The 10,868-nt window shown below is 35.6% G+C and overlaps 1 protein-coding gene across 1 annotated transcript; it reads right to left on the minus strand.

Annotated features, from left to right (window-relative positions):
* Positions 1–3,454: 3,454 nt before the first annotated feature.
* Positions 3,455–10,868, minus strand: LOC131627029 (probable beta-1,3-galactosyltransferase 2). The gene is made up of 11 exons (XM_058897867.1): positions 10,667–10,868; positions 10,425–10,566; positions 9,621–9,776; positions 9,313–9,528; positions 9,144–9,207; positions 8,999–9,071; positions 8,775–8,895; positions 4,463–4,550; positions 4,267–4,392; positions 4,049–4,158; positions 3,455–3,966 (listed from the first exon to the last, which is right to left on the minus strand). The coding sequence occupies exons 4-11, from the start codon at positions 9,386–9,388 to the stop codon at positions 3,818–3,820; spliced, it is 807 nt and encodes a 268-aa protein (XP_058753850.1). The 5' UTR covers positions 9,389–9,528; positions 9,621–9,776; positions 10,425–10,566; positions 10,667–10,868; the 3' UTR covers positions 3,455–3,817.

Raw genomic sequence — 10,868 nt, forward strand, 5'->3', positions numbered from 1 at the left:
ACCATAGGTTAGAAGATCAGCTTGTTAAAATCTCCAGAGGTTATTGGTTAGCTTGTTAAACCAAATTGAGCTCAGATATTTCGTGGAGAGAAGATTAATCACTTCAATCTATAGTTGGAAAGGAAGCTTGGCCAATTTAGTCTTAGTATTTCAATGGAGAATATGCAAACGATCATATATATTGTCTTGTATTATCATGGTTGTAGAACAACCACCATTTTCTTGTATAAGGGGGTTCGTGAGTTTCACCTACTAAAAACTCTCAAGTATATAATGGAAACTCTCAAGATCAATTTTTGGGAAGAGGAGTGGGTCTTTTATTTTTTTACCAAACATCTATAACTCTTGGTGTTTTTCTTCTTCCCTTAAACTCTTTAAATTCTACATTTTATTCTAATATTTATTTTCCGCTGCTTAGAGATAAAAAAATATTTTTGAACTCTGATTTAATCTCGAAAAGTTTTTCAAAATCATATTTTTCCAAACCATACAATGCACTCCCCTTTTGTGTGTGAAGTCTCAAGTCCAATACAAAATGTCTCGCATAACGTCAGAACTTCTTGCTTAACATGTTGCCTATAAATTTTTCTTAATCACATCTAATAACATCTCTCTTCGAGAGTGGTGCGATGGCAAGTGGTGTTGATGGTGGACCTCCGACGAAGTGTGACTGTCTTCTCTTCCTTTAGATTTATGTGGTGAAGTGTGATTATCACAAAGTTGAACATGATTTGGGGATTTATAAACTGCTCTGCATGTGGAGAGGGTGCCAATAGGGATTGATTTTGGTTCAACTCCCTAATTGTTGCACGAGGCCACTTTGCTCTCAAAATGATTCCCTAAAGGAGTATATTGCAAATTATCTTCAATTCTAAGTACTCTTTCGGCTAATAAGTATGAATTTTGTAGTTGCACCAGATTATAGACATTGCTGAGTAGATCGTTTCCCCCTACATACCTGGATTGACTTGCACCAGGTGGAAGCTTTGAAGCATCTCTTGTTCATGAACCAGCTGTTGCAACAGAGGTTGCTTTGAAATATTTCAACATCTAAAGGACTTAGAAAATGTCTCGTGGGATCATTGAAGGGACGTGGTCTTCTAGCGTAGGAGCAGCCGGATAAGTTACCAAGGCAAGGTCCTCTCCAATCATAGGAGAGACCAAAACCTCCCTAGCGAGATCGAGAATGCTGGAAATTGGAACGTTCGTAGGAACGTTTGATCAAATGGCTCTTGATATTACCATCATTCCAAGAATTCGATCAATGATGAGGAGATCAAAGCTTGTCGAGTAATGGTGAGGAGATGGATATTTCTCGTGAAATTTTATGGAAATTAGATGGTGTTTCCCACACACACAATCATAGTTTTGTTGTAGAACCAGAAATAGTTAATGATTAAGTGAAATATGACTCAAGCACGGTGGACCGAGTTTCCAGTACGGCGGAGTGGGTGGATCTGTAAGGTTAGCACTCCAACGCCAAATCAACGACTGAATGAGAAATAGTATAAGTATGTAAATGAGTAGAATACATGAGTCTTGGCGTGTGAAGGACTTTATATAGAGGGGCGGTTATAACCTCTTCCGCTTGATCCGGCGTCTCGTGTGGATAACCCTTTGATAGGATCTAACAGTAGGAAGTTGGCAGAAAGTCAGTTGTTTGCTCTAAGCTTAAGTAAGGTCGTACTTATTTCTCTATAATTTCCTTTGTAGTGCTTGCTTTTAAGCCTCGACATGTGAGTCTTGTGAAACTACATACACAATTGAAAATCCACTTCACAAATGGAAAAACCCATTGTTGAAAAAAAGTTAATTAGGATGCTTTATTTAATTATTTTTAAAGTGGTTATAAAATACTTAAGACTTATTTAGATTGACTTATTTGATGCCATAAATTTTGTGACTATGTTTGAAAGACCTATCATGATATACAAGTCAAGAGCACATTAGCAAATTTAAAATAGTCATTCACATGTACTAACATTGATTGAAGGATTAACAAGTACACAATCAAAAATCCAATTCACATATGGATAAGGCTTTGTAGTTGTGAAAAAGTTAATTAGGAAGCTTTATTTGTGAAAATTCCGGATAAAAGAAAAAGAGCATATAATCTTGTTAACAACATAAGTTGTGATGATAAAAGTAAACCTTTTTTCCTTCAAAAACGTGTGAAAGCAAATCTATCTTCCCCTTAGTCATGGGCATTCCTTGCGGAAACATGGTCCCATGAACCATGCATGCGCCTATTATTATTATCATTCTACTTGCTCATGTCACGGAAACACAACTCATCTACCAAAACATAACCATAACAAAATGACTTATATTAACAAAATTTATAAATGAAAGTTGATATGTTAAGAAGTCTACTCACACATCTGTCAAAGATTCCAAAAGTCATTTCCTATTTGAATTTGAAGTGTGGTTGGCACTGCCAGTAGCAGCACACCAACTCAACTCATAATAAATATCTATACACTCAACTTTCTTTCTTTCTCTCTTTGCTTTCATATATCTATATGCTTTCTTCAATTCTCATTCTCACAAAACATATATTGTCATCTCCTTCACCACTCTTGTTACATTTTTTAATGTTTTTCTTTCATAGTACTATATGTTTTCCGTTATTGATTGCAGGGCGGGCGAGAACATGATGGTTTATAGTTGAGTACATGAAATGAGATATTGGTGCGGTTCAATCAGAACACTGTGCTTTATAATTCATAAAAGCTCTGTGTTATTTGATTGAGCCGTGCCAATATCACGTGTTAATCAGACAAATGTAATCACATGCGTGAATGAGATTGATTGCCATTTCTTTGATTCTTTAATTTCTTCTGCAGATTTGATCTTCATCCAGTAAGCAAATTTTTTTTCTCTCTAGGGTGGGATCATACAAGAGATGAATTGGTATGGTAGGTAGGGAACCAATTCATTAATTTGTTGTACCTTTTTCTGAAGATGGTAGGGACTTAATTCATTTGAGGGCAGATCAACAGGTAACATGTAAGTACTTTATGTTTTCTTTGCTTCTATTTTAAGGTTCTATGGATTAACAACTTTTTACTTATACTTTTTGTTAAGACAGTGTTAATGCAGAATCTAAGACTTGGAGCTTCTAAAAAGTTGCGGTGGAAATAGGGTTGAAGCATCGTCGCATAACCAAACACTCGCTAAAGCACTTCCTAAATCAAGATATCGTAAGTTTGCAATGTCCAAGATAAATCTCAAGGAGTGTTTTAGAACTGAAAGTTTGCCTTTGAATTGACCAAGTCTCTGATAGATAAAATCTTAGCAGTTGAGATATTTTTTGGTAAATTTCATATTGTTGTAATAAGCTAGTAAACTATTTCTTCAAGTTCCAAATTTAACGGCTCAAACTATTTCTCTTGCAAGTTCCAAATTTCATGTTTGTTGTTCTGTCAAATCTGATATTTTTGACACAATCGTGAGAAATATAACTAAAATTATATTAAAACTTCAAGGGAAATACAAGTAAGTTCGGTGAAAGTTTGATATAATGAGAACTAATTATTACGAAACTTAGACATACATGGCCTTCTCAGGCCACGTATCAAAAGAATATGCTGGTTGCTACGCTACTCTTCTACTTGTTCATCTCTTCTGCAGTTATCTCATTCTCCATAGTTTGGAAAAAAAGATGACGACTCTCGAGCATCGAGTATCCAACTACTTGTACGCATAGCATGTGCCTTTCATGTATATTAATCTTTCGCCTTCCATATGTTACTCTTTCAAGCTCCTGAATCTCGTGCTTCTTGAGTTTAGAAGGTGAGTCGCGAGTTGCGACCTATCAAAAAGTTGTGCTCCACAGTGCATTTTCATCCTCTCCGCAACGCTCGTGAACATACTTCATCCTCATAGCAGACCGGCAAATCCCGCTGCATTTCCAATCAAATGTAGCAATGCACGTATTACCTGCTTGAGCCTTCCACTCACAATCTGCACAGTGACAACACTGTCAGAAACCATCAAAAAAATGATCATACCAGGGTTTTGAATGTAGAATCAAAAGAACGTATACCTGGTGGTGAACCGCAACATATTCTCCTATCGTCGATATGTTCCACATCTAAACCTATGAACCATGATCCTAACGAAACATCTTCATTCGCATATTTATGCAGCACATCCCTGATATTATAAAACAAAACTGTTATCAATCTATCAAAGAACTACCGTGAGCCAAATTAGTCAGAAAACTATTTAGTTGTTTTTTTTTATAAAGGCCACAAAACTTACTGATTTATCGAAATATAAGTTGCCAAATCTTGTGAAATGGCATATAATTGTCCAGTAGCATGACGAAAGTACTTGTTTCCAACCTCACCAAACTTCCAGTATTCTGGTTCATGGTATTTCACTCCCCTGTGGCAAGACAGTTACACTAGGAAATAGTTTTAAACTTACTGAAAAATTACAATTCAGCTTTTCTTACCTCTGAGCAAGGACGGGACCAGATTTCATGCACCCAACATACACCCGAGGTTTCATACGGTGCATACTCAGAGTTGACCCAAGTGTTGCTGAGATTTAAAAAAAAAAAAACAGCGCAATGAGGAAATGATGACTGTTCGCATTGATCAACAATTGAAATTTCTTAAGTAGTTAACTAAGCTTGTGAAAAAATATGTTACATAATCTACACTAGCTTACTGGTTGAATAGTGACATCTATTATGAATTTGAAAGAAAGAAAAGTAAGGATGTTGTAATTTATTCATAATGAATTGAGTAGTTCATTAAGAATAATTATACAGCCATTTACACACCAGTAACTTGCATCACAAGTTATTGATCTAGTGTTGAATAACTAACTTCTTAGGTAGCTGTAACTAACTAACTACCTTAACCAACTCATATCTGGATTATACACCACATGCTTCTTTAGTCCAAGTGTTGCTATGCCAATCATTCAGGCAATTGAACCTAGTACATTCCTAAGATACAAAACATCTAACATCAGCAAATCGAGATTGCACATATACACCATAATCAGTTGTGCACTTAGTGAATCCCAATTTAGCTAGATAACTGTCTATATTTTTGTTTCAGACCCTGGGAGCTTGTTTAAGGCCATATAGAGGTTTGTGTTTCTTTCCCTCTTACCACAAACCCGAGAAGTTGTGTGACAAATACAACTTCTTGAATGGGACCATTTAAGAATGTTGATCTCACATCTAGATGGAATATGGACTAGTTCATAGCACAAGCCAATGCAACCACTAACCTACTATTTTAGTCCTTGCAACTTGTGCATAACTTCTCAGAAGTCAAGGCCAGCTCCTTGAAGGAAGCCCGTTGCAACTAATCTTGCTTTATGTTGTGCAATTGATCCATCTGGATTGAAGTTCAACTTATACACTCATTTGACTTCAATGGCTTTCTTATCTGATGGCTATTTGACAAGTTCCCATGTTTGGTTTCTTTCAATGGCTCATATCTCATCTTTCATTGAAGCTATCCAAACTTCTTGTCTTAAGGCATCATGATGATTAGTTGGATCTGAATCTGCCATAAAAGCAAAATGGACTAAGTCTCCCTTCTTCAGTGACTTCATTGTCATTAACATCGCACACTCCTGCAATCTAGTTGGAACTACTCTTATTCTTGGCGGTCTCCCACTTCTGTTGCTAGTGCCTTCTTCATTAGATGAATTTCCTTCCTCGCTATCAAAATTATTTATAAGGGAATTCATCAATGGCCAGTTTGAGGTTCCTTTTAAGTTCCAATCCCATGTCCCAACTTCATTTATTACAACATCTCTACTAATGGCAATCTTTTCGATTTTGGGAATGTATAGTCTATAGACTCCAATTACATGGTAGCAAACAAAGATCATTTCTTCAGTCTTATCATCTACGTTCCTTCTTCTTGCATCAGGAATGTGTTTGTGGCACAAAGATCCAAACACTCTGAGGTGGTGCATACTAGACTTCTTGTCACTCCAAATTTCCTCAAGGATCTTCCTTTTTAATCTCTTGGTGGGACATTTGTTGAGCACATACACTGGAGTGCTTATGGCCTCACCACAAAATGAATTTGGCATGCTTCTTTGCTTCAACATATATCTTGCCATATTTAGGATAGTTAAATTTTTCCTTTCGGTAAGGCCATTGTGTTGAGGTGTGTAGGGAGTTGTGACCTCTTGTTGAATGCCAAGGTCAACACAAAAAGCCTCAAAGACCTTAGATGAGTACTCATCTCCTGCATCAGTTCTTAGCACTTTGATTCTCAGCCAGTACCTTGAATCTTTTGAACACTTTCAAATACTTCATCCTTGGATTTGATCAAGTAAACCCAAAATTTCCTATTATACTCGTCTACAAAAGAAATGAAATATTTGTTTCCTCCTAATGATGTAACTTCAAAAGGTCCACATATATCTGAGTGAACTACCTCCAATACACTAGAGTATCTCACAAGTAGATAAGACTTGAATGAATTCCTAGGTTGCTTCCCATCAAAGTAGACTTCATACATCTTCTCAAGCATTGATTATTTAGGCAGGCTTGTCTCATTTTCTTGAGTTACCAACTGGTTTAGAGATCTAAAGGTTAGATGGTCAGACATTAGATGCCCGGCTAACTCTGAGTTTGTGTTCCATCGCTACCTGAAGACATTGTTCTTGTGTAGCACTAATTTTTGTTTGAAAGATTATGTTTTGGATTAAAGGTAATCTTAGCACATGCACATTTCCAATCATGTTGTTGGAGCACCCTGTGTCAAGATACCAAGATCCCGATTGATGATCATCCTTTGATACTGCATCCACTAGAACAACTGGTTCCTCATCTGAGTCATCTTGTGCTACATTGGCCTCACCATCACATTATTTTGCCTAGCTCTTGCATTTGCCAAACTAGCAATCACTTGCACAGTGACCCCATTTTTCACAATTGCATCACTGAATGTGCTTCTTGTCTTGGCCTTTCTTTGTAGTGACCTCCTCTCTTGGAGGATTTAAGTTTCTCCCTATATTTGTTCTTCTGTGAGCTAAGCCAACTTACTTTTGTGAACGTTCCTTTGCTTGACTTGCCCTTGAATTTTCCATTTCCTTCATTCTCCTTGAATGTTTGGGTCTGTAATGCCTCAATTGATCTCCACTCCCTTCCAATGAGCCTTGTAGTTATTTTATCTTCAATATGGACATGTCACTTGATTCCTCAATTGCTACCACTACATGATCAAATTGAGGAGTCAAGATTCGCATTATCTTCTCAATGATCATCTGATCAGTGAGAGTCTCCCCATAACTTTTCCTGGAATGAACCAAGGTTTGAAGCCTAGATACATACACAACAATCTTCTCATTCGCTCGCATCGACATCAGTTCATACCACCTTTGAAGGGATTGCAATTTCACTTTTTTTTCTACCTTATCACCATCTTAATAGTATTTAACAAGCAAGTCACAAGCCTCCTTCGAGCTTGTTGCATGAGAGATTTTGTCAAAGTTAACAGCATCAACAGCCTGATGAATGAGGAAGGTAGCTTTGCAATCTTTCTTCTTTAAATCTATGTAAGTTGTTCTTAGAGCCTCAATTAAATTTGCACCAAGTTCTTAAACTCGGTCACCACTTCAAAAACATTTTGAAAGTCAAGCAAAGCTTTCATTTCTAGCTGTCATTTTCCCCAATTCTTGCCCTCAAGGATTGAGAGTGTACCACGGAAACCATTTCGTCTAGCTATCATGCTCAAACCATAAAAACAATCAAAGATTGTGTGAATCTCACACAAACCAAAGGGCTATGGATACCAAGTTGTTTACAAAAGAATTTCTTGCACTCTAAGAAAGCAAGAAAATAGAGGAAATTGAAAGAGAGAAAAGTAAGGAAGTTGTAATTGATTGATAATGAACTGAGTAGTTCATTAAGAACAATAATACTACCATTTTTACACCAGTAACTTGTATCACAAGGCATGACTAAATAACTTCCTAGGTAGTTATAACTAAGGATTAAGGATGTTTTTGGTCCCTATAAAATTAACAAATTTTGTTTTTGGTCCCTATTAAAAAAATGACATGTTTTGGACCCCACAAAATTATTATGCATGTAGTTATAGTCCCTGCTGTTAAACCGATGTGTATTTTTGAATGATTATTTTACATATATGTTTAGAACGTTATAAAAAGTTCCTCGGAAAAAAAGAAACTCAAAATTTGATTTTTAAGTCAAGGTTTACATTAATTTTATCATTATCTTTTGAAATTTAAAAAATTCATATTTAATTTTTCTCATTTTAAATAATTCTATAATTTAGTAAAGAAACGTTTTATAATATTCTAAACACGTAGAAAAAAATTATTCAAAAATTTAAAAGTTTAAGGGTAATTAAATAGTTTTTCAATATTTTAGAAAATAGCAGGGATTAAAACTGAATGCATAAAAATTTTGTAGGGACTAAAATATGTCATTTTTTTTATAGGGACTAAAAATGAAATTTGAAATATTTATAGGAACCAATAACATATTTAACCCTATAACTAACTACCTTAACCAAGTCACATTTGGATTATGCAACAACTTATAACACTGTAAACCTTAATTTCATTCACAATCAATAATACGCAACTAGTTGTAGACGTGGGCACGCTTGGCCTAACGTAACCAAATTTAGTGTGTTACATTGTTTTGCACTTTATCGTTTCTTTTCTCTTCTGATACTAGTTGTTGTTCTAGCATTTACTAATAAAACAAAACATGTTATAATAACTAACAGTAGACACCAGAGAAATTTTCTACGTACCTAAATTCACATGAACATCATCATCAACTTTGACATAAAATTCTGCATCCCACAAAGCAACAGCGGTTGAAAAGTATGTTTTCGTCTTAGCTGATAATTCCATGTATCCCTCGACATGATTCTGTTCAACATGATGTAATTTGTTAATTATAAAAATGAAAGTACATAAAACACAAGGCATATAATCATATATTTGAATGAAAATAACAGGAGAGAAAGATCACCAGCCTCAAAAAGTCAGCATGGAGCTTTTCCTCAGCTTCAATAGCTTTGTCAAGAATTCCACCAAATGTAGAACTATAGAGAAAAAGGTTAACTAAATACGTTAAGGCCACAAAAGAAGGTTTCATTTTATGAGAAAAATCTGACCTGTGACCTATAACAAAACGTATGACTATGCCCTTTTCGTCCTCCAATTTCTTTCTATCCTCAGCTGATGTAGTTTTATTCGAAACCGTGGTTCAGATGCATTAGGTACATAGAATCAAAAAATGAAGGGAAAAAAACTAGGAAACGTTGAAATATCATGATAAATCACCTTGCGGCATCCAAGTTTGTCGAACAGAATCTCTTCGCTTCCTGCTACTAAAAGCTGTATTGATCCCTATAACCATGAAACATTTTTTCCTTGGAGTCGATTCGACTCTCTCTGGTTTTCCTGATACACGAGAACCATTGACTATAAAAATACAGGTATGAGCTATCAAAGCAAATTTAAGATTCAGCTCCAACGTAGATGGTCTTACTCAATTTCCTGCAATTTATGCATAAAAATGAGTTTAGAATTTAAATTTTCTGATAAGAATATAAGTAGAATCAGTACAAACAACAATCGGTTTGGCTTACTTGATAACATTCTGGATATTTGAAACTTCAACTTTACTGTAATTAAAGCTAGGCTTTACAACCTTTAGATTAAGATTACATCCATCAGCGTTTAATTTTCTTTGTTCAATCTCTCTATAAGTCCTTGAAATTTCTTTATATTCAGACGGCCGCATCCTGAACGACGCAGAAATTAGGGTTAGCATTGCACATTATTATAAAATTTTGCTCCCATGAGTAGTAATCAAAGGTGAAAACTATAGCAAAGGCATGGTTTAAATTGCAGTCCACAACTGCACTTGAGGCCGAATATTGCTGATGTGATAGTCTCCACAACCGCATCGGACCGCAATTGCAGTGTGATTTGAAATCACAAGTCCTACTACATTAAGAACCACATCAGACAACAAAGTGAATTTACTTCTGAAAAATCTTAACTAAGTGTTTTCAATGATGTATTTCGAACTCTTCTCAATCAAAATTCACGCTGCAACCGCCGCAATGCAAATCACAGCAACCGCAAGACTCACAACCGCATTCGACCGCAATTAAAACCATGAGCAAAGGAGATGAACAAAAGTTCAAATTATATTCAAAAAGCCACCATTCATTTAAGTTCACTATAATGCAGCCTAGAAACTTAATTACTCGCTAAGATCCCAATGAAGCACACCCCGATCATGACACTGACACGGCGACACCGATAATAATTTGAAAAAATGAATACATTAATCACAATCACAAGTGTCAAGTAAGTGTTTGAGGAAAAAATAAACAAAAATCAAAACTTGCTAATAAAATTGAGGAACCCAGAAGCAAAAGTACCTATTAGTGAACAACATTCCAGCACAGAAACTTGCCAAACAAAGCATAAGAGCCCATTTTCTATGCACAACAGTCCTTGCACCAAGCTCTACACCACCCACTTTGATTTTCACCGACATTGTTCTCACCCTCTTCTTGTTCCCTTCACAATAAACAAAACCCACAAAACAGAAACAAAAAACAATAAGAGAAAGAAAAAAGATCAATTAAAAAAGCAAACTTTACTGATTCTATAGCATTACCTCGTATGGGTTTGGGACAAGAAGAGAGTAGAGAGAAACAACCTCGTAAATATTTATTTAAAATAAATAACGGTAACTGTTACTCAAAACCTTAATTTCAGTTCCTTAAAAACTGCTAAATGTTTTTTATTCAACAAATTTTCATCTCAGCTCAATGTGTGGTCTCTCATAAATAACTGTACTTGCATTAAAATGGGAAAGT

Source organism: Vicia villosa, linkage group LG1 (assembly GCF_029867415.1).
Source record: "Vicia villosa cultivar HV-30 ecotype Madison, WI linkage group LG1, Vvil1.0, whole genome shotgun sequence".
Taxonomy (NCBI): domain Eukaryota; kingdom Viridiplantae; phylum Streptophyta; class Magnoliopsida; order Fabales; family Fabaceae; genus Vicia; species Vicia villosa.

What these genes read in the sequence shown, in the direction of transcription:
- LOC131627029 (XM_058897867.1), bottom strand. Translation starts at nt 9,388, where the DNA reads ATGGTTATAGGGATCAATACAGCTTTTAGTAGCAGGAAGCGAAGAGAT. An exon ending in CGTTTTGTTATAGGTCACAG is followed by an intron (nt 9,072 to 9,143) that starts GTCAGATTTTTC and finishes TTTTCTCTATAG; the next exon opens with TTCTACATTTGGTGGAATTC. An exon ending in GGTCCCGTCCTTGCTCAGAG is followed by an intron (nt 4,393 to 4,462) that starts GTAAGAAAAGCT and finishes GTCTTGCCACAG; the next exon opens with GGGAGTGAAATACCATGAAC.